Here is a 22,924-nt window from a genome sequence, read left to right on the forward strand (position 1 = left end):
TCATCCCTGTGTTTCTGTTTAGTTCATTTTCATTTATTTTCATCCATCCCAACCTGGGGTTGTAATTAAAGGTTATTAGTTCGAGCTTCACAATATTAAAATTGAGTAATACAGTTAAAGAAACTACTTCACTATTCATTTGAAAACAATAAAGCATTAAAAAGTATCTATTATGTTGTGGGCTTTCAAATTACACATGCAGGTGTGTTCTCAGGTGGTCAGACATTTGGGGTACAGTGACTCTTGGAAGCATTGCAGGCCAAAGGTGAATATTGAAAAGGATATATTCTGGACTATTAAGACCAATAAGTGATATGGTCTTGGCTTGAATTATGAATCATGAGAATTGGAATTTATTGAAAGAATTCATGATCTGATTGCCTTTTCTCACTTCATATTAATGTGTTAAAATGAATGTGCATTATAGTCCAGTTCAAAGCATCACTGGAATTGTTAAATCATGACTTATAACATGGCACTTTAATGATTGCCCAATGACTGTCCAAGTCTGACTACAGATGATGCGTTAAGTGTTGTATTTTGTGCAATGTCCTGAAATGTTATGGGCATACGGGCCTACAGGCAGGACGTCTCTAGGTACAGCAGGTGGTCATTGGTTTTGTTGGTATCATTCACTGTGCTGGAAAGTAACCATGGTAATGCTGAGAAGTATTTTGTTACCTATGGGAAGAAAATGACACTGTTGTGCTCCTGTGATTAATCATCTTATTTTTGTCCCCTTTGATCCATTCTCACATTTTGATTGCAGATCTTACTTAACATTCATGATAATGAAGTAGTTATTGGTATCGCTCTTACAGAGGAAAGTCTGCACAGGCGAAACATAGTGCACTTTGGGCCTACAACGCTTCGATCTACTTTGGCATATGGGATGTTAAGGTATGATGTTTTATTTGCTTGGTCTTTTTTAGACATCTGGAGATCTAAATTTGAAATAAAAGCAGGGGTAGGCCACCAGGCATCTTTTATCTACTCTGCCATTCAATACGATCGTGGATGATCTGCTCCAGGCCTCATCTCATCTCTCCGTGCCAGATCCCCCTTGCCCTCAATCACCTTATTTTAAAAAAATATGTCCACCTCCACCTTAAACACTTCTAATAAGAGTCTCCACAACTTCCTGGGGCAGAGAGTTGCAGAGCTGCACCACCCGATGCATGAAGAAATTTTAACTTGCCTCAATTTCTGGCTCCTTAGGTCAAAGCTATGTTTCCTCAGTTGAGATTCTCCTACTAATTCTAGACATGACTTGGAACCTTTGTTTCTCCATAAGATCATCGAAATTACAAAGAGCATAGAATCAACCTGTTTAGCCTCTCTTGATATAATATCCTCTCATCTCAGGAATTCACCTAGTGAATTTATTTTGAACTGACTCCCGTGCTACTTTTTCCTTTATGAGATAAGGCGACCAAAACTGCAAACACCCCAGATATCGTCTGTCCAATGCAGGATGCATGTGTAACAAAACTCCCCTATTTCCAAATTCCAATTTCTGCAACAAAGGCCGATATATGCCCTTTGCCTTGTTAATCACCTGCCCAGTTTCTTTTGATTCATGCACAACACTTAGATCTGTCTGTATTTCACTCATTTGCAGTTTCTTTTCATGAAGGTAATCTTTCTTTTGATTCCGGTTACTGAAGTGTATGACCACAATAAATTCCATTTGCCATGTTCTTTTCCACTCACTCAGTATATCTGAATTTTACTGCAGTCACAATATCATCATCCTATTTTGGTGTCTTTGACAAACTTGAATACTGATATTGTCTCTTATGCTTTCTTTTCATAAATAATAAATCATTCAAGGGAAAAACTTGAATGAAGGTTGGTAGGAAAGTAAATTGTAAGGAGGGCATAAGGAGACAAGATAGAAATACAGGTAGGAAAATGGAGTATAAAGTGGGAAAATGTGAGATTGTCAGTTTTGACAAGAAATGAAATGTAAGAAGCATGTTATCCAACTAGTGATAGTGCGGAGAAATCGAGTTATCCCAGTGTATAATTCTCAAAAGGTTGGTGTGCAGTTGCTTCTGTTATGGCAGCCCTACCACTGGTGCGAACCCGGGGAGAACAGGGAGTAGAGACGCAGTGCACTCCAAAGGGCCCTACCACCCAGTCTGACTGTCAACAGCTCCTTCCTTACAGGCTTTAAATAACCTGTTAAAAGATGCTGATGGGGTTTTATGCAAAATTCTGTGTCATTGGGGTCTGGGCCCAAGATAATGGTGTCATTGTATGGCGGCGGCCAAGAGAGGTTGCAGACTCTGCAAGAGCAGCAGACTGGCGCAGGGCATCAGTAATGGGGAATATATATTCCCTCCACCCCTCCCACCTATTGAAAAGGAGAAGCAGAAGAGATGACCCCAAAGATGGTGAGGACTGTGACAGATCAGTGAGGGACTCTGGAGCTGAAGGACACACACTGGTGGAGAGCTGTTGTGACGTGGGCAAGGAACCCCTACAGGCTGTCTGGTGCTGGCGACGAGGTCAAAGAACTCATTCCAGGCTGCGGGGTGCTTGAGACTGATTTATGAGAATCCGGCATCTGAACCAGGATTTAAGAGGGTGCTGGGGGAAAAGGAGGGCTCCTGAACGGTCATGGGAACTGATTGTTTCCTCATCATGTTGGAGATTTGGATCTGGGCTCAGGTTGCTGATAGTTTGAACAGAACTGGAGTCTTGTGTAGTTGCATAGACCACAGGAGCACTGGAGGCGAATCCACGAACACTCAGTGATTCTGGGGGATTCCTGCTTCACTTTCTGACTGTAAGGGGCGTTGGACAGAGCCCTCTTTCAATCTTTTTAGTGAGTTTTATAGAACAAGCACACATTGTACAGAGAACGTGAAATATTACCCAAGATCTACCGGGACCAATGCCTGAAGAGAGCACACAAAATCAGTGAACCGGTGCGGACTCGAAAGGCCAACATGGCCTGTTTCCGCTCCGTAAATGGTTATATGGTTATAACAGAAGGTTACCAAATATGAAGAATATAACTACATTTCCAAAAATAAAACAAAAATTATATACCACTTCCCCATACAATCTTGTCAGAATGAGAAAAAAAATTAAAAAAAGAACTCTAACCCCCTACCAAAAAGAACTGGGATGTTTTGACATAAAATTAAAGGTAGTATGGTTTTGCTAAATCTGTAAAACATTCAGCAAGAGGAAAACCCATATACTTTCAATGATCAAGACAAACTGATGTAATGAGCATGAAAATAGTCCATAAAAGAACTCCAAAATTCATGAAAATTAGTGTTAGCATATAATATGGAACACCTGATCTTTTCTAAATTAAGACATGCCATGACCACTGAGTGCTAGTGGTTGGAACAGGATCTTTCCATCTAAGTAGGATAGCTCTTCGTGCCATGAGAGTTGTAAATAGTATGACTTGATGATCAGATGAAGAAAATAGCTCGTTCATATCATCTAAAACTCCAAGCAAAGCTGTTAAAGGATTAGGTTCGAGATAAACCCGTAATATCACTGACAAAACACGAAAAATCTCCCACCAATAAGGTTTAAGAGCTTGACAAGACCAGAACATATGTATCAAGGTTGTTTTCCCATTGTTACATCTGTCACATTGGGGATTTAGATCAGGAAATGTACGGGATAATTTGTCTTTAGCCATGTAAGTCCGCTGAACTGATTAAGAGAATGTCGAACACAGTGAAGAAATGTCAATAAATTTAAGGCAATGCTCACGGTGAATTTTTGTCTTCCTTATGGCAGACTAAAGGCAATTTCGTGTAATATGACATTTCTGTTTTATTACATGACAATAAATTGTATCTGTACTGCAAGTGATTAGGAAAAGTAACAGAAAATTATTGTTTAGTGTTAGGAGAATTGAGGACAAAAGTAGAGAGATTATGCTTCAATTATTTGAGGCCATGAGTGAGACCACATTGTGGTCTGTTTCCCTTATCTAAGGAAAGATGTTTTTACTTGTAAAAGGTTCACTAGATTGATTTGTTGGTGTCATATGGAGGAGAGATAATCAGACTGAACCTGTAACCTCACATGGAGAGGCAATCTTATTAAACACATAACAAAATTCTAACTCTCTAATGTGAAGTTTGCATTTTCCCCTGATTGTATGATATAAAGATCTGGAGGTAAAGAGGGCCTGAACCATGAAGAAGTATAGTTGTATAGTACCTCGAAATGGACATGATAAATTAGTTGTACTGGGCTTATTTGACACGTAGTTGTACAAGAACATTCAGTAATATCTTGAAGAAGGGCTCAGGCCCGAAATGTTGGTTATTTACCTTTATCTGCACCAGCTCGAGGATGTTTACGTTCAGGTCCGCATAACGTGCGGGAGAAGAATGCCACATCATGAAGAAAGCCTCTACTTCCTCAGGAGTTTGCGGAGGAGCTAGTGGAGTTGTTCAAGTGAACCGGTACGGACTTGAAGGGCCGACATGGCCTGTTTCCGTGCTGTAAACGGTTATATGGTTATATAGTGAAGGCAAAGTCAGAAATATATAATATACAAAAATCATTTGATTTTCTTTGAAATGTAGGGAATCAAAAGGTAATGAGGTCAGGCCAGGAAAGTGGCATTGAGAGTTGTTTTGAATTGTCAGAGCCGCCTTCCCATACTTATCTCCCAATGCATCATGGTATGTGGACAAGGTTATGATGTAAGAATGACCATCTCAATAACGTACTTGATGTTGACCATTCTGGAACTTTTATCGCATTGTGTAAAGAGGGAGAATATTGGATGATGCAGCTTTATAGGAGGAAATGGATTTAGATTTCTTATTATTCTTAACTAAATCATAAATTTCATTGAGAAAATTGAAGAATTTCATATATTCTTATGGCAGTGTAAAAATACCGAAAGTAGCATTCTTCCTAGCTTTCCTTCATATCATAAAACTTGTATAAAGAAAAGCTTGAAATGAAATTGCAGAATTCAATGAAAAAGTCTGTTGATGTTGTCAGTAGATAGTTTGAATGTAATTTGCTACTTTGAGGAACTGAGATCACTGTTGATACTTTATCTTTACAAAATTATTCAGTTAGGGAACAGTGAGAAGTCATTTCACATATTACCAAATAAATATTAGCTTCACCTCAGCTGGAGCAGGACATCTATTTTTAGGTACTAAGAAAAGACATGAGTGCTTTTAAGTGGATACTAAAAGATTTCGAGAATGATTGTATGGGAAAAGGGATTTGTTTCCATGGTATAATGTTTCCCTGGGATAAGGGGTTACAATTATGTTGGTAAATAATGAAAGTTGAGTTTGTTCTGCATAAAGCAGAGAAAGATAAAAGATCTTAAAGGTACTGGTGTGGAAAAACTTGACATCAGATCAGATACAATGGTCAATGGGAGAAAGTGTGGATTTATAATAGATAATGATGGTTGACCTATTCACGGAGATAGAAATGTTAAGAAGATTATGGACCAGGTAAAAATGAAAATAGTGGCAGCTAAGGCCATACAATTTTCTAATTCTAAACAAGTGCAGATATTATTGTAACAGGAAAGGAGCTGAGGCCTGTGGACTGTTCCAAAGACCCAACAAAGAGATGTTCATAGTGTGGGCCCATGTAGTTCCCCATAGCTGCACTTTTATGATGGAGAAAGTGAATGGAGATGACTGTAAACCAAACTATGTAAAGGAGGTTAAATTTCCACCGATCTTTTCTCTCTTGGTGACCAATTACAACTGATAGTGTTTCCTGTTCACAGTATCCAAATCCTGCTTAAATCCATTTGTTTACCTCATTAACCTGTACCATTAAACTTTGTTCTTTTCTTTTACCTTTAACTTCTGCACTTTATGATCTTTTACGATGTACAACTTGTCCTTAGATTCAGATAATCACCATTCAATGACGACTAATGGCCCAGCACTAGGGCTGCATGGAGGGCAACAATCCTATCTAAGTCCCAGTCTTGACCTTTGACTCCTGTCCATCAATTACCTCCTGCAGCTACAATCCCTGTAAAACTATGATCTTAATATTTTTCCAACAATCCTCTTGTGAAAGATCTTGATCTAAATGCACATATAGTATCTTCCTGATATAGTTTAATTACATGAGTATTACAGTACTTGCTCACTGAACATAGCCTTGCTGAACAATTGATTATAGTATTTAGAATTACTTTACCTTAAATTAAGGATGTTGATTAAAACAATTGCCTACTGAATATTGTAGCATTACCATGGGGCTGGATTAGAAATAAATTTTTTTATTCAGTTCCCACTTGAGAATTTTTTTTGTGCAGGGATTCCAGTGGATTGGACAAAACAGATGTTAGCCTCTTAGCTAACAGCAAGCAGCCTGATATGCTGCACCCAGCTCTTTGGAACTGCTATTGACTGAATCACATGATATTAACCCTCCAATCTCCACTTATAATAGCATTTGAATTCCTCAGGAGGTGTTAAGACATGAGATGACAGATCTGGTCTACCACAAAGCTTCCACAAATGGAAATGTAATTACTTTCTTGTCTTCATGACAGCTTTTTTAAAAATGTTGCCTTGCAGGCTCTGCAGTCCTCAGTTAACCGATGTCATCGTTGATCCAATGTGTGGAACTGGAGCTATACCAATTGAGGTAAAATCACTGAGGGGAATAGATCGAGTACTGAGAGATGTGGCTGCATTGTTCAGCTTTTGTATTGGATCTTGTGCACACAAATTTCAGTTGACCCTATGCCAGGTTTGACCCCATGCCCCCTATATTTAGGTTTGGCTTGTACTGTATAATGTTTGGCTTGTACTGCCTAATGTAATTTTATACATCCCTCTCCTCAACACTTTAGAGATGTTCTATTTCTCTCTCTCTCTCCATCTCCCATGTTTGCATTGTTTTCCCCTCCTCTGCTTCCTTTCACATTTTGCTTTCCCCTTTTTAAAATTTTTATTTAAACAAACTATATTCCTTTATGTAGCCAAAGTCACTCCACAAAGAATTTAGGTTGTGAAAGGGAATTAATATTAGCACAAACTGCATCATTCGTGGCCCTTTGTGTAGTGCCTGGAAATGGGTGTGATAAATTACTTGTACTGGGATCATTTGACGTGGATAGACAAGAGCATTCAGGAATATTTTAAATTTTAACCCTTCAGGCCCATGAAACTCATGCAGTCCAATTAACCTGATAACCCCCGTATGTTTTGGAGGGTGAGAGGAAACTGGAGCACCCACAGGGAGAATGTACAAATTTCTTACATGTAGCACCGGAATCAAACCCCGGTCGCAGGTGCTGTAATAAGATTGGGCTATTGCGATGCCGTCCTGTTGTACATATCTAATCCTTTCTCATTCCTCAGTTCCACCCGTACTTCAGTAGACGAGCCCTCTAATCTGTCCTGCCCGAGCACTGCTGCAACATTTTCCCTGAGTAGCAATGTCACCCCTCCGTTTCTTTCATATCTAAAAGAACAGAACAATGCTGCCAGTCCTGCCCCTCCTGCAGCCCAGTCTCGCTAATGGCCTCAAAGCAGATCCATGCTTGTAAGCTCAGCTGCCTTTCCTTGCATTGAAATATCCGTAACTCAGGAAAATTATTCCCTCCGCACTCAACCTTTCTATTTCTGTCATTATCTGCAGGTCTAGCAACATCTTTTCCCATAAACACTCCACTATCTGTGCTGGTGCTGTGGTTCCCATCCCCCGCAACTCAAGTTTAAACCCCACCCCTCCTGGGGCAGCACGAGCAAAACTTTCCTCAAAGATGTTGGTCCCCCTCTGAGTTGGAAGGCATCCTACCAGTTACTTTATTTCAACTTTATTAAATAAAATCTCCATTTAACTTTCTTCCATTCATTGGAATAAGACTTCTTTCCTTGAGTCGGTATTAACACAGTACAGGTTAAGAAGGGAGTGTGGAAATTTGGACATCATGAGGAGCCCAAAGTAACAGCAAAGGGACATTAGACCCGCACTGAAATGCAAGCCTACCATTCATGCTAATGTTGGCTGCTAAGATTTTGTTCATTATGCTTCCTTTTTACTACTTGCTTTACTAAACTTGCAAACAATAAATTAAAACCATTTTCAGAGTTAAAACTTGATTTTGCAGATCTGGTTAGGCTTCTCCACCTGATGGGGCTGTGCAAGGCATCCCTCTTGCACACAAGATACTCATCATTTTACGGTTCGCCCTGTACTTCGACAGAAGCCGAAGTAAATTTGGCATGTCACCATTATCCCTTAAAAAAAAATTTCTCTAGATACATGATAGGAAGTAACCAGTCTGGCTGCATTAACAGCTTAGTATGGCAACTGCTCTGCCCAAGACTACAAGAAACTACAGAAAGTTGCGAATGCATGCAAACCCATCTCCCTTCCAATAACTTTACCTTCACCTCCAGTGCCTTGGGAAAGCAGCCAACATGTTAAGGGACACATCCCACCCCAAGTCACTCTCTTCTCCCCACTCCCAATCAAGTGGGATATAAGCAAATTTAAAAACACAATTTCATTTCCTCAAAGGATCTCCTATTAGTAAAAGACGACACTTTGCACTGTGTACTTTAACATTATTCCCTGCACTTTTGTTCTTATTCTTGCAATACCTGCTCTAGGTGGTGTAGATTGAGTTGCCTGGATAACAAAACAATTCATAATATGTGCATTTTAGGAAATATGAGAAATCAATTAAATATTTAAAACTAATTGCTTATAAATTGTCACAAATGTTATCGGTATTTAATTTAGACATACAGTGCATTAGCAGGCCCTACCGGACCACGAGCCTGAGTCAGTTGCCCTCTCCTCCCTTCACTTTAGCAAAGTTTCTGCAACATAGAGAGAAAAGATTCCCTGCAGCAGCAAGTTATTCATAAGGGTCCTTTTGTAATTACTATATGTAAAATTATTTTGATCATAAAACATTGTGGGCTGTGCCTGAAGTTGTGAATCCCTATCTCTTTTAAATAAGGGTGCATGGTTAGTATACCAGTTAGCACAACACTACTACAGCGCCAGCAACTTGGGTTCGAATCCAGTGCTGTCTGTAAGGAGTTTGTACGCTCTCCCCGTGTCTGCGTGGGTTTCCTCTGGGTGCTCTGGTTTCCTCCCACCTTTCAAAAATGTACAGGGATGATGGGTTAATTGGGGTACTTGGGCGACTCAGGCTCGTGGTCCGGTAGGGCCTGCTAATGCACTGTATGTCTAAATTAAATACTCTCCTAGGGAGCTTTGGAATTCACACACTCTTACTTTCTTGGTGGCGACAACAATGAACTGGCCGTGAACAGATCCATCAATAACATCAACTCCTTACAGAAGAAGAGACTCGATAGTGGAAGGTAAGAATTCATTTTACTGCCCAGTTATTGCTGAGTTCTACTTCTCAGAGAGGGAGTGAGATGTTAACATGAATGTTAATAAGAGTGCTGAATCCATTTTTAAATATCCAGCACTGGGGAATTGAGGTTTTCTAACTGTATTTTCTCAGTAAGGCTTAATCAAGGAGAGAGGGGCAATAAATCACATGAGATTACAGACCTTTGACCCCATTTAGAAAGCTGCATTTCCTATTTAGCAAAGGTTAATGTTCAGTTTCGATGCCTATACAATCAAGTAGCCTGTCAACTGTTTATGGAGTTCCCTTGGAGGTGCCCACAGAATTGTACATACCAAAGGTCAGCAACTTCACCAGCATCTGGTGTTCGGTCTATTTACAACCTTGCATAGAAAAATTAGGTCAGAATCAGAATTTATTGTCATGAACATGTTTCACGGTATTCATTGTTTTGTGGCAGCGTCGCAGGTGTAAAAATTACTATAAATTAAATTTTGGAAAAATAAGTCAATTAGTGCAGGAGAAGAGAAAAAGTAAGGTCATGATTGGTTCATTGTCCATTCAGAAATCTGATGGCAGAGGGGAAGAAGCTGTCCTTGTGCCACTGGTTATTTGTCTTTAGGATCCAACTCCTACCTGATGTGAAGAGGACATGGCCTGGGTGGTGAGGGTCCTTGAGGATAGTGGCTGCTTTCTTGAGACACCGCCTCTTGTAGATGTACTTGAGGGAGTGAAGACTAATGATGGTGCTGGCCACAATCGGAACTCTCTGTAGCCTCTTGCTGCCCTGTGCATTGGCACCTCCACTCCAGACAGGGATGCAACCAGTCCGAATCCTTTCTCCAACACACCTGTAGAAATTTGCAAGAGTCTTTGGTGACATAATCGATTCTCCTCAAATTCCTCATGAGAATTTGCTCATCTTGGGGGAATGGGGTGGGTGTGATGGGTTGATGGTGCTGCCCTGCTCGTGCCTGGGAGCTCCCTTCCAGCCTCGGATCATGCACCCTGGTCTCCTTCAAGAGCTCTCAGATGTCCGCAGGGTCCCAGCGCTGTCCGAGGAGTAGCTTCACGGAGTGCATCCGAGGGTTTCTATGACCCCCATTATCGTTGTGTGGTAGTCTGCGATAAACATTCCCAGAAGCAAGACTTTCTTCTTTCTCTACACTGTAATTAAAGTTCAGTTCATTATCATCAGTCTATACGCTTCCACCAGCGTTGTCTCCGCTCCATCCTCAACATTCATTGGAGCGCTTTCATCCCTAACGTCGAAGTACTCGAGATGGCAGAGGTCGACAGCATCGAGTCCACGCTGCTGAAGATCCAGCTGCGCTGGGTGGGTCACGTCTCCAGAATGGAGGACCATCGCCTTCCCAAGATCGTGTTATATGGCGAGCTCTCCACTGGCCACCGTGACAGAGGTGCACCAAAGAAAAGGTACAAGGACTGCCTAAAGAAATCTCTTGGTACCTGCCACATTGACCACCGCCAGTGGGCTGATATCGCCTCAAACCGTGCATCTTGGCGCCTCACAGTTTGGCGGGCAGCAGCCTCCTTTGAAGAAGACCGCAGAGCCCACCTCACTGACAAAAGGCAAAGGAGGAAAAACCCAACACCCAACCCCAACCCACCAATTTTCCCCTGCAACCGCTGCAACCGTGTCTGCCTGTCCCGCATCGGACTTGTCAGCCACAAATGAGCCTGCAGCTGACGTGGACATTTACCCCCTCCATAAATCTTCGTCCGCGAAGCCAAGCCAAAGAGAAGAGATACATCTCTTTCTTTGGCTTGGCTTCGCGGACGAAGATTTATGGAGGGGGTAAAAAGTCCACGTCAGCTGCAGGCTCGTTTGTGGCTGACCAGTCCGATGCGGGACAGGCAGACACGATTGCAGCGGTTGCAAGGGAAAATTGGTGGGTTGGGGTTGGGTGTTGGGTTTTTCCTCCTTTGCCTTTTGTCAGTGAGGTGGGCTCTGCGGTCTTCTTCAAAGGAGGCTGCTGCCCGCCAAACTGTGAGGCGCCAAGATGCACGGTTTGAGGCGTTATCAGCCCACTGGCGGTGGTCAATGTGGCAGGCACCAAGAGATTTCTTTAGGCAGTCCTTGTACCTTTTCTTTGGTGCACCTCTGTCACGGTGGCCAGTGGAGAGCTCGCCATATAATACGATCTTGGGAAGGCGATGGTCCTCCATTCTGGAGACGTGACCCATCCAGCGCAGCTGGATCTTCAGCAGCGTGGACTCGATGCTGTCGACCTCTGCCATCTCGAGTACCTCGACGTTAGGGGTGTGAGCGCTCCAATGGATGTTGAGGATGGAGCGGAGACAACGCTGGTGGAAGCGTTCTAGGAGCCGTAGGTGGTGCCGGTAGAGGACCCATGATTCGGAGCCGAACAGGAGTGTGGGTATGACAACGGCTCTGTATACGCTTATCTTTGTGAGGTTTTTCAGTTGGTTGTTTTTCCAGACTCTTTTGTGTAGTCTTCCAAAGGCGCTATTTGCCTTGGCGAGTCTGTTGTCTATCTCATTGTCGATCCTTGCATCTGATGAAATGGTGCAGCCGAGATAGGTAAACTGGTTGACCGTTTTGAGTTTTGTGTGCCCGATGGAGATGTGGGGGGGCTGGTAGTCATGGTGGGGAGCTGGCTGATGGAGGACCTCAGTTTTCTTCAGGCTGACTTCCAGGCCAAACATTTTGGCAGTTTCCGCAAAGCAGGACGTCAAGCGCTGAAGAGATACATCTACAACCAGACGAAACAGCATTTCTCCAGACTACAGTATGCATACCCACACAGACACACATACAAGCACACAAACGTGCACATACGTACACAATAATCACACATACAAAAAATATATTAAAGTAAAAATACAGAGCTATCAGCTGCCTACCCGCCTACCATGAACCTCCTCCATGTGCCTCCCCAAGAGACAGCAGGTAGGAAGGCAGCGCAGGGGAACAGCTTATATCAACGTGGAGACCAAGTTTGACAGGCCCTTGGCATCACACAGGATGGATACGGAGCCGCTACACGGACCCTTCCCGCCCCATGCTCCTCACCTGTGGCCCCTGGGGATTTCTCCATCTTTGTATCGTCAACCTTGCCATGATGCATTGCGGGCAACGGGCATGCACGTTTCCCTGGCAATGGCAGAGCACTTCCAGCCATTGATCTCGCTGAGATGCTAGTGATGCTAGGCTGTGGGTCACAATACCTCATTGTGGGGGAGGGGGGGAGTCAATGCCCGGGAATCTCCCCCCCCCCCCCCCCCCCCCGGTGTCCATCTGATGAGAACTGGGATTCCTCTTCTTGAAGTCCACAAGCAGTTACTTGGCTTTGCTAATGTTTAGTGCAAGGTTGTTGTTATAACACCACTCAACCACCTGATCTATCTCACTCTTGTACATTTCCTCATTGCCATCTGTGATTCTGCCAACGATTGGTGACCTTTGCAAATTTGTAGATGACATTTGAATTGTGCCTGGCCACACAGTCATGGGTGTAGAGCGAGTAGAGCAGTAGGCTAAGCATGCATCTTCGAGGTGCACCTATGTTGAGTGGCAGTAAGGGGGAGATGTTGTTACCAATTCACACTGACTGTGGTCTTCCCATGAGGAAGTCCAGGATCCAGTTGCAGAGGGAGGTGCAGAGGCCCAGGTTTTGGAGCTTGCTGACCGGTACTGAGATGATGGTGTTGAAAGCTGAGCTGTAATGGATTAAAAGCAGCCTGATGTACACATTGTTGTCCAGGTAATCCTGGGCTGAGTGGAGAGCCAGTGAGATTGCATCCGCTGTGGAGCGGTTGTGGTGGTTGGCAAAATGCTGTGGGTCCAGGTCTTTAGTTAGGTACAAGTTAATTATGGCCATTGCCAACCTCGTAAAGCATTCCTTGACATACACAAGATTAGATTTATCTAAAGCACAAAAGAATTGGCTGGAGAGGGCTTGTTTATTAAATGCTGAAAGTATGGGATTGTTAGCCAGGTGTTTTACCTTTGTTGAGTCCTGGGTTTTAATTCCAATTACACATCTCTGCCTATATGGTGGTTTAATGAAACGATGAATGGATAAGATGCCAACACTCACTGACAGGTCATAATCATAATTAGTGTGGATAATATGTCAAAAATAACACATGACCAATCCAAGCCAGAATACTTATTTTTTTCCTTTCCTAACCCATAGAACTATAGATCATTACAGTACAGAAACAGGCCCTTCAACCCATTTAGTCTGTGCCATTCTTCCTAGCCCCATTGACCATCATGGGCCATACCCATCCAATCAATGTGCGTATCTAAATGTCGAAATTGAGCTACGTTGATCACTTCAGCTGGCAGATCGTTTCTCACTTGTCCGCATTAAATTCCACCTCCCATTTGGCAACCCATTGCAGAACTGGTAATAAACTCAAACCTGCTATTGGACTGTTTGCCGGTGAATCACAAAATACAGATAATTGACTAAGAACACATCAGTAACATTAAGCAAATCCTCCCGTGCTTGGTCAGGTTGGCAGATGCAGTGTTTTATCGGAATTTCCAGCCAGATATAACACAAGTCAACAGCTTCCCAGATCTCTATCAGGGACAGTACACTGTGCCCTATCAGCAGGGGGTTAGAAGAGGAAAATCAGTCAGGCCTTCCGATCATGTCTGAACATTAGCCCCAATACATGGGTAACCTGCCAATATTCACTGTCTGCCTCACATTTAAGGCACCGTTGAGCACTGTACCGTGTGGAAATATAACGCAATATGGGCAGCAGTTTCATGGAAAGACTAGAAGGGGAGAGGAATAAGCTGGTAAAGGCTAACCAAGGTCTCTTGCTTTTTTTCTTAATTTTGCTTTGTTGCACTTTGCAGAGTAAACTGGGGCTTACCATTAGATGTTGCACAGTGGGACATCTGTAACCTTCCACTCAAGACTAGTTCTGTGGATGTAGTTATATCAGATATGCCTTTCGGAAAGAGGTAAGACCCTGCTATCTGAACTGTGGGATTATCATGCACAAGAACCTGAACAACGACTACTGCTTTAAGATCAGCCATGATCTCGTTGAATGGCGGAGCAGGCTCGAAGGGTCGAATGACCTGCTCCTATCTTCTATGTTTCTATTTTGTTCATGGGACCTTGTGTGTTGGAGTGGTTTTTCCCATCTGCTTATTTAACACTGTCATTCAGTTCAAAGTAATTAGTTTAGAAAAGGTTTGTGATTAGATGATATACCCTTAGTTTATCTTATACTGTATTTCTCTGGTGTTTGAGGAGAGTTGGTTCTTCCAACTCTCCATCTTTGAAAACATTTATTCTTTTCATTGAGTTTTTAGAGTATTTTTAGAATATTTTTGATTTTAAACGAAACAGAGAGTGAAACATCTTGCACTTTCACTATAATTATAACTGCTATCTAAAATAATTGAAGTAAAGAGAAAGATTTCACAACCCCAGGACATCCCCAATGCACTTTAGAGCCAATTAGGTCATTTGAAATATAGCCACTATTGGAATCCACACTTCACAATGACCCAGACAAATATACTTGAATGATGTTGGTATCGGAATAACTATTGGCCGGGACTTTGGAACATCTTTTGAAATAATGCTGCAGGATCATTTAGAAAGGGTAAATGGGGTCTCAGCTTTAGGGTTCTCTTTTTTTAAAAAAAATTAAAAAGTTTTAACCATCAGATAAAATTTACCAATGTTTAAGATGGTCTGATCCATTATACATGTGTGGGAGTGTGGACACACACACACACAAACACACACACACACACACACACACACACACACACACACACACACACACACACACAGCCCAAGAAAAGATAAAAAGAAGAAAGACCGGAGATTGTTCAGACAGTCCTATTCCAGAAATCATATTGACCATCAAATAAAGGAAGTCACCAAGGATTGAGGTTATCAAAGAAATGATTAAACATTCATTCCAACACTCTGCAAATATGGGCACCACATTTTCCAAAATATATGGTATCTATTCCTAAAGCTCAAGTGATATAAAACTACGAATTTCCGCATTCCATCTCTCCATTCCTAAGTCTGTATCTGATTTCTAAGTTACACCAATACATTTCCTAGATACTACTAAGGCAGTTTTTACAAACTTTATTTGATACATTTAATTTTAATTTAGGTGTAATACCTTTAATATTACCTAACAGAAATAGCTTTGGATCCTGCGGGAATTTGATCCCTGTTTTTTGTTCTAATAAGTTACTCATATCAAGCCAGAAAGGTTTTACTTTAGGACACTGTCAAGTAGAATGCAAAAATGTACCAACCTCTTGTCCACATCTAAAACAAAAAAATCTGGTAATGTATAGTTCAATCTAGTAACTTTTTCAGAGTAAGGTATAACTGATGTTAAAAAGTTATATTGTACCAATCAGTTTCTTACATTAATTGTATTTGTCATACTATTCCTACACAACTCCATCCAATTTCGCTCATCTATTTGCCTATTCAAATCAACTTCCCATCCCTCTCTTGACTTATGCATCCCTTCCGTAGAAGATACCTTTTGTAACGAAACATACATTGCAGAGATAAATTTATGTATTTTACTGTTATCAATCAACAATTCAGCCTCTCTACAATTTTGTAATGTCAATTTTGTTCCCAGTTTTTCATTCAGAAAGGCTTTTACTTGATAGTAACATAAAAAGGTATTATTAGATGTATTAAATTTATTCTTCATTTGTTCAAAGGTCAAAAATTGACCTCTTTCAAAACAATCTTCAATATTTCTATTACCCTGACATGACCAAATCCTTAAAGATTGGTTATCTATAGAAAATGGAATAAGTCAATTCTGTCCTAAAGGTGTCTTCCTTGACAATGAACCTCTTGAATCTATTTCTTTATCAATCTTACTCCAGATCTCAATCAAATGTTTCAAAATAGGGGTATCTCTAACCCCAGTCAACAATTTAGAATTCCATTTATAAATAAAATCTTGTGAATTCATTTCTCCTATTTACTTCTCTTAATATCTACCCAAGCAGATTTTTCCTCCAAGTCAAACCATACATTAATAAATCTCAACTGGGCAGCCCTATAATAATTTTTAAAATTAGGAAGCTGCAAGCCTCCCAAATCAAACTTTCAACTTAATTTTTCCAAAGAAATCCTTGCCTGCTTACCATTCCATAAAAAAATTCCCTACATTCACATATAAATCCTTAGCATTTTTTAAGGATTTGGAATTGTTTGAAAAAGGTATTGCTATCTAGGAAAAATATTCATCTTAATACAGTTTACTCCACCAATTAAAGTTATTGCTAACATGCTCCATCTATTCAAATCATCTATAATTTTCTTAAGTAATGGTAAATAATTTAACTTGTACAAATTATTTAAATCTTTGACAAGTCAAATAGCTAAGTACTTAATTCCTGTATCTGGCCAATTAAACTGAGTAACTGTTTTACACTGTGTATAATTTCCACTTACTAAGGACATAATTTCAGAGTTATCTCAATTAATTTTATAACCTGATACTTCATCATATTCCTCCAACCTTAAATGTAATTGATGTAAGGAATTCAAGGCATCAGTCAAATATATCTTGGTTTCTTTTATATCTTATTTTTGATACTTTTCAAAAATATACATAGTAACATTTTAAATATACAATATATTAAACTTTTTCTAACAAACAAAACAAAAACAAAAGTCTCTCCCTCCCCCCTTGTACATACAGATCTGTTCACTGTCAGAGCTTACACATACTTTAAATATATACAGTTATGGAAACTACATTTTTTATGTATAATAGTTACTTTTATCTTTTTTTCTTTCTATTACTGTATCTGAGCCCTTATGTGATCCGGATATGGCTGCCAGATAGATTAATTTAAATACCCTTAATATCAGGCTCTGACCATATTAATTCATCTAAGAGTTCTATTGCTAAAATAAATAAAGCTGGCAATAAAGGGCAGCCTTGTCTACTTGACTTAGTTAATTGAAAAGGGGCAAAAACATCCATTTGTCACAACTTGTGTGCGCTGGGGTTTTTATATAATGCCTTAACCCAATTTATAAAGATCAGTCCCAGACCAAATTTAACCAAGAATTTAAACAAAAAGTTCCATTCAAATCTATCAAATGCCTTTTCTGCATCCAAGCCTACCGCCAGCCTTAAATTTCCCCCTTTTCTGAGCAAAATGGGTTAAGCTAATCAATCCTGCGGCATTATCTGCTGACTGGAAGAGTGCTATGTCTCCGCTTCCCAAGTCCCACACTAGCATCGCTGGCGGTGCTGCCAGTTTCTTTTCATGTCATGCTCCTTCATGGCTACATTTTTCCCAGTACCTTCTGTTTTGGAGAAAGTGGAAGACGTGTAACCAGGGGATCAGCTGGGTGCAACCTGAAATAGGGTCAGCGCATCTCTTCTGAATTTAACTCATGTCAGCTGGTATGGTAACCCATAGTTTAGTGAAAGGTAATGCAACTAGGATTTTCACAGCCAGATTAGCTGAGAACTTGATTCTCATATCGCCTGTTTCCAAACACAATACTAATATTGGGCCTATGTGTGTCTCTCAAATTAAAAAAAAGCAGCCTGCAGGAATGTGAATTTGAGACTTTATAAGGGACTGGTGAGACCTCATTCATGAGCAGTTTAGGGCTCCTCATTTAAGAAAGATGTGCTGATATTGGAGACGGTTCAAAGGAGGTTCTGGGAAAGAAGGTTATCAAATGAGGAGCTTTTGACAGATTTTGGCCTGTACTCATTGGAATTTTGGAGAATGAGGGGGATCTAATTGAAACATTTTGAAAGTTGAAAGGTATGGACAGTGTAGAGGAAGAAAGGTTGTTCCCATGATGGGAGAGTCGAGGACAAGAGGGCACAACTTCAGGATTGTAGGGCATCACTTAGAACAGAGATGCAGAGGAATTACTTAAGCCAGAGGCAATTTCTTATGCCAATCTGTGGAATTTTTTGCTACAGGAAATCGTGGTGATGAAGTCATTGGGTGTATATAAGGGAGAGATTGATAGTTTCTTGATTTGCCAGGGCATCAAAGGTTGTGGGGGAAATTGCTGGGCAGTGGGGCTGAGTGGGAAAATGGATCAGCTCATGATTAAATGGCAGTGCAGACTTTGGGATGAATAGCATATTTCTGCTCTTGTTTCTTATAGTGAAATACTGAATAAATATATGCTTTATTTTCTGAACTATATGTTTAATAACACTAGGATAGGTTCAAAGAGGAAAAACTGGGACCTGTATCCAGCCTGTCTGAAGGAGATGGGACGTGTGTGCAGACCTGAAACAGGGAGAGCTGCTCTCCTGACACAAGACAAGAAGTGCTTTGTGAAGGTAAGACTGTCTGTATCACTGAGGTTGCCCTGACAACTGGCTCACAGAACTTGCTGTGTTGCACACTGGAATTGGGTCCAGCTTACTTAATTGAGAATTGTAGGTTAACAATTACAGGTTCCCTGCAGTGACAGTCAGGCAGCCATTTGAAAATTCTTTGATATGATTCAGACTTTGGATTGTAATTCTTCATTATGAAGAAATCATTGCTTTGGTGGAGATCTGTGCAACCAAATGTAGAGGAGACAGCAACTTCCAGCACTGTGTTCAGGGAGACCTTAGGCCCCAGGCAATATATCAACACCTGGACCATGTACTACTAATCTCTAATAACGGCCACGCTCACCGTGCCAGCCAGGGTGCAGACCTGCACTTCACATCATGCTGACTGGCTACACCTCTCGCCCCGATTTACTTGCTTCTCCACATCAAGCTGTGAGGGCACCTAGAGAAGGCAGTGGTTCCTAGCACAACCCGAGCTGCATTTATTTTACAAAGCACTGGGAGTGTAGGTGTCCTCAAGTGTTGAGGTAAGCAGCATCATGCGAAACCCAGCACTGGTGTACAGTGTGTACCATTCGGCCAAGAACTCAAAATGTGAATGACCACTACGTTATACAGCGCCGGAATGAAAACTGTTCTGGCCTTGAGCAATATTTCCATACATCTAATCAGTTGTAGTGCACAGCATGTGTTACAGGGTCAATACCTTCCTCGCACTCCAGAATTGCTCTCATGTTCTTTTACTGCAGGCCATGTCAAGAATGGGTCACCTCTGGAGGAAGTCCCATACTGTCTGGGTGAACGTTGGCGGGCTGCATGCTGCTGTCTACCTGCTGAAACGCACCAGTCTTTCGTTTAATGAGTTATTTAATAGATTTCAAGATTCTGCTCACAACAAGGATGTTCCCTGCAAGGAAGGGACATCAGAATAAGAGGAGAAACAAATGTACACTCCCATGGGGATAAACATGAGCCTTGTTTGGTAAGAGATGCGTTTGCTCCTTGTACAAAATGAAAGCAAAACAGCTCAATTTAATGATGGAAGAAAGTTGTGCTCTCTTTGGTCAGCTGACTGAATAACATTTCCAGTCTCTATACACCACTCTCTATGGACCAGAGTGGTGTTGCAAGGGACAAAGACATCAAAGAAGGGGGAGAGAGCAATTAAAACAGTTGAAAACCTTCATAAGATTGCATGATAACTCCCACCCTCTCCTCTCTGTTTAGTTACTTCCATACTCTGAAACAAATCCAATATGTAGTGTTTCCTATGATATTAAACATTACATGGTAAAATCACACCCCAAAAATTTAATATGGAATGCGATCCCTGGAAAAACATTTATCCTTCTTTACTGAATGTTTATTTAGTCTCTCCTTGACTATTGAATATTTCACCAAGATTACTTCCCCTCCCTCCTCCCCTGCTCCCCCAATACGCACTATCCTTTGAAAATATTTGGCTGTAATAACCCTGTCTGTGAAAGCATCAACCTGAACATTCATGGCACTTACCTGCCTAGAAATGGCCTAGTTCTGTGCTATATGGTGCACTCAAATGTATTTGGATGTCACCCAAAGTGAGAATTTGCATTGTTTTGATATGCTGAGAGGGATTGGTTAAAAGATGCACAAGTAAAACGTATTATTTGAACATTTACATTTTAGAATAAAAGTTTGGATATGATTCCAGGAGGTTTGTCCATCTCATTTATCACTGCTGGCCCCAATAATAATTGTCACTTAGACAAGTCATTCTCAATCTTTTTTGGCTACGGTCCCCTTAGAACTCTGCTCAAAGTTTATGGGCTCCTTCCCTGTGAAGCAGTCAAGATTTGTTTTCTTCCTTGCTTCTGTCTTACTGACTACATTAAAAAAAAACAAATGTTATGTGAGGTGAAAAGAAAACAAGGCTTTTACTTAAATGTGCTGTTGTGAATGGCTTCAGCATCAACTGAATCAGGATTGGACTGTTGTTAAGGTGTTAGTTGATAAGTACTGTTCTTGGAGACATAATTAAAGGGCAAGTGGGACTGTAGTTTGAGATTTTCAACACAGTAAGTGCAGCCAGTAGAGGAATGTTCCTGCTGTGCAAACACCTGGTTTCCTTAGCTAATGCCTCAAGTTGTCAAATCTTTTGTACAAGTGTGGCCTCCTAATTGTTGCTCTATGTTAGCCACTAAATATCAAATATTTTTCAGCGGTGCCTATAAATCAAGTTATGGGTTCAAGTTCTCATCCAGAGAATTGATTCAGTTGATGCTTCAGTGCAGTATTTGAGGTAGTCAAGCAGGGTCATTGGGTGTAAAATGAAATGAAATGACATTTGCCTCTTCAGTGGCGTTTTCCACAGCATGGGGACAAATTTAAACTCAATTAATTTCTCAGATTTCATTGTCATTGCAGGGTCTAAATCCTGGGCCTTCCTTTCCAAATCCTTTGGAGAACTTCATGGAAGGACTACAATGGTTCAAGGGAAAATTGGGATGGAGAATAAAATTATAGTCTTGCTCATGTATAGCAAAACTCTGAAAATCTGTTCAGGTTTATTGTCACATTTAACAAAAATGCAATGAAAGATGGTATTTCACAAGCAGACCAGCTGACATAGTATAAGAAATAAAACAATATAAAATGCAGAATTACAGAGAGAGATTGATTGGTTTGGAGTAAAAGGCAACATAATTTAACTATATTCATTCAGGAGAATGACAACAGAAAAGATACTGTCCTTGCATCTGACAGTGCGTGATCTCATTCATATATCTTTGTGACAGGAAGGGAGTGAATAGGGTGTGGTCAGGTTAGGATGAATCTTTTAATATATTGGTTGCTTTTCCAAGACAGCGGGAGTTATGAACGGAATCAATAGAGGGGAGGAATGTATATGATGGACTGAGCCGCATTCACAACCCTGTGCAGTTCCTTGGAGTCCTGGGCAGTCCCATGCAGTGATGCACCTTGACAGGATGCTTTTAATGGCGCACCTGTAGAAGTTAAGGGATGCTGAATATTTGATGACGGGCTCTGAGAAAATGGAAGTGCTGGTGTGCTTTTTTGTTGAGTGAACCTGGATAGGTCACTGGAGATATTTACCTGCAGGAACTTAAAGCTGTCAACTTTCACCACCTCAGCCCCATTGATATGGAGTGGGGAGTGAGCTTTTCCCTTCCTCTGGGGGTTTATTACAGGCTCTTTGGTCGAACATTGAGGGAGAGGTTAGGAGACCCTGTATTCCATTTTGTTATTGTTAGAAATCCTGCCCAGAAAAGTGGTATCATCCCCCAATTTATAGATGGAGTTGGAGCTGTGCTTGGTCAAGCAATCATGGATGTACATGGATTACAGTCGAGGACTGAGCGTACAACCTTCTGGTACCTCAGTGTTGAGGATAATCATGAAGGAAGGTGCTGCCCCCAATCCTCACTGACTGTGGCCAGTGGAATTGAAAGTCACGGATCTAGGGGTCTTAGGAATTAGTTTGTAATGTAATCTGAGTTTATTGTCATTGAACGTTGTAAAATGCACCAGAATTCTTTTTGGAGCTGTTGTGTTGAAAGTGGTTGAAAAAAATAGGTGACCTTTGTCATCCAGGTGATTCAGGGCCATGGACCTGCTATGGATCTGTTTTAGCAGAATGGAAACGAGTGTAGGTCAAGGGTGGCTGCTGTCTGATTATTTGAAAATATTAATGGTTGGCACTGGGTTCACTAGCTGTTATATCCACACTTCCAACAGGCCGTTTCTGTGCTCCTCTCAGTTCACTGCTTTAATTTCCTGTGCTCCCTTGAAACCCACTGGTGCCTTTTTTCCATGCTGCCTGTTTCAGGCAGGGTCTTGACCCTTCATCTGGCTGCACAGATAGTCTTTATACCTCCTTTAAATCTTACCAGGTTTACTTGAAAATATTATTCTACTGTATAACATCTGAACAGAATAATTAAAATGATGTGGGGGTATTGCATAAGATCCAATAGACTGGAAAATCTGCTTCATTGGCACCACCAAATTCCAAACTCGCAGGTGGGTCTGGGGTCAGCAGGTGGTTCTAGGGCCCTCTGGGCTGGGTCTGGGGTCCTCGGAGGTGGATCTGGGGTCTGTAGTTGGATCTGGGACCTGCAGGCAGTTCTGGGGCCAGCAGGCTGGTCTGGGGTCATTGGAGGCGGGTCGGGGGCCTGCAGATAGGTCTGGGGTCAGCATGTAGGTCTGGAGTCATTGGAGATGGGTCTGGGTCAT

General features: G+C 41.3%; 1 protein-coding gene across 4 annotated transcripts in view; it reads left to right on the forward strand.

Moving 5' to 3' along the window:
• Positions 1–22,637, forward strand: part of thumpd3 (THUMP domain containing 3) — a 36,765-nt gene extending 14,128 nt beyond the window's left edge. For 2 of the 4 annotated variants that reach the window (XM_069939907.1, XM_069939908.1), the window contains exons 5-10: positions 770–900; positions 6,567–6,636; positions 9,223–9,338; positions 14,199–14,306; positions 18,562–18,685; positions 19,438–20,375. In XM_069939907.1, coding sequence (XP_069796008.1) covers positions 770–900; positions 6,567–6,636; positions 9,223–9,338; positions 14,199–14,306; positions 18,562–18,685; positions 19,438–19,620 — 732 coding nt within the window. In that variant the 3' untranslated portion in view covers positions 19,621–20,375. Of the gene's footprint in view, positions 1–769; positions 901–6,566; positions 6,637–9,222; positions 9,339–14,198; positions 14,307–18,561; positions 18,686–19,437; positions 20,376–21,076 lie in introns of those variants that run through there. The other 2 variants (XR_011358090.1, XR_011358089.1) reach the window with 2 other exon arrangements.
• Positions 22,638–22,924: the final 287 nt, after the last annotated feature.

This window comes from Narcine bancroftii, chromosome 5 (genome assembly GCF_036971445.1).
Source record: "Narcine bancroftii isolate sNarBan1 chromosome 5, sNarBan1.hap1, whole genome shotgun sequence".
NCBI lineage: Eukaryota > Metazoa > Chordata > Chondrichthyes > Torpediniformes > Narcinidae > Narcine > Narcine bancroftii.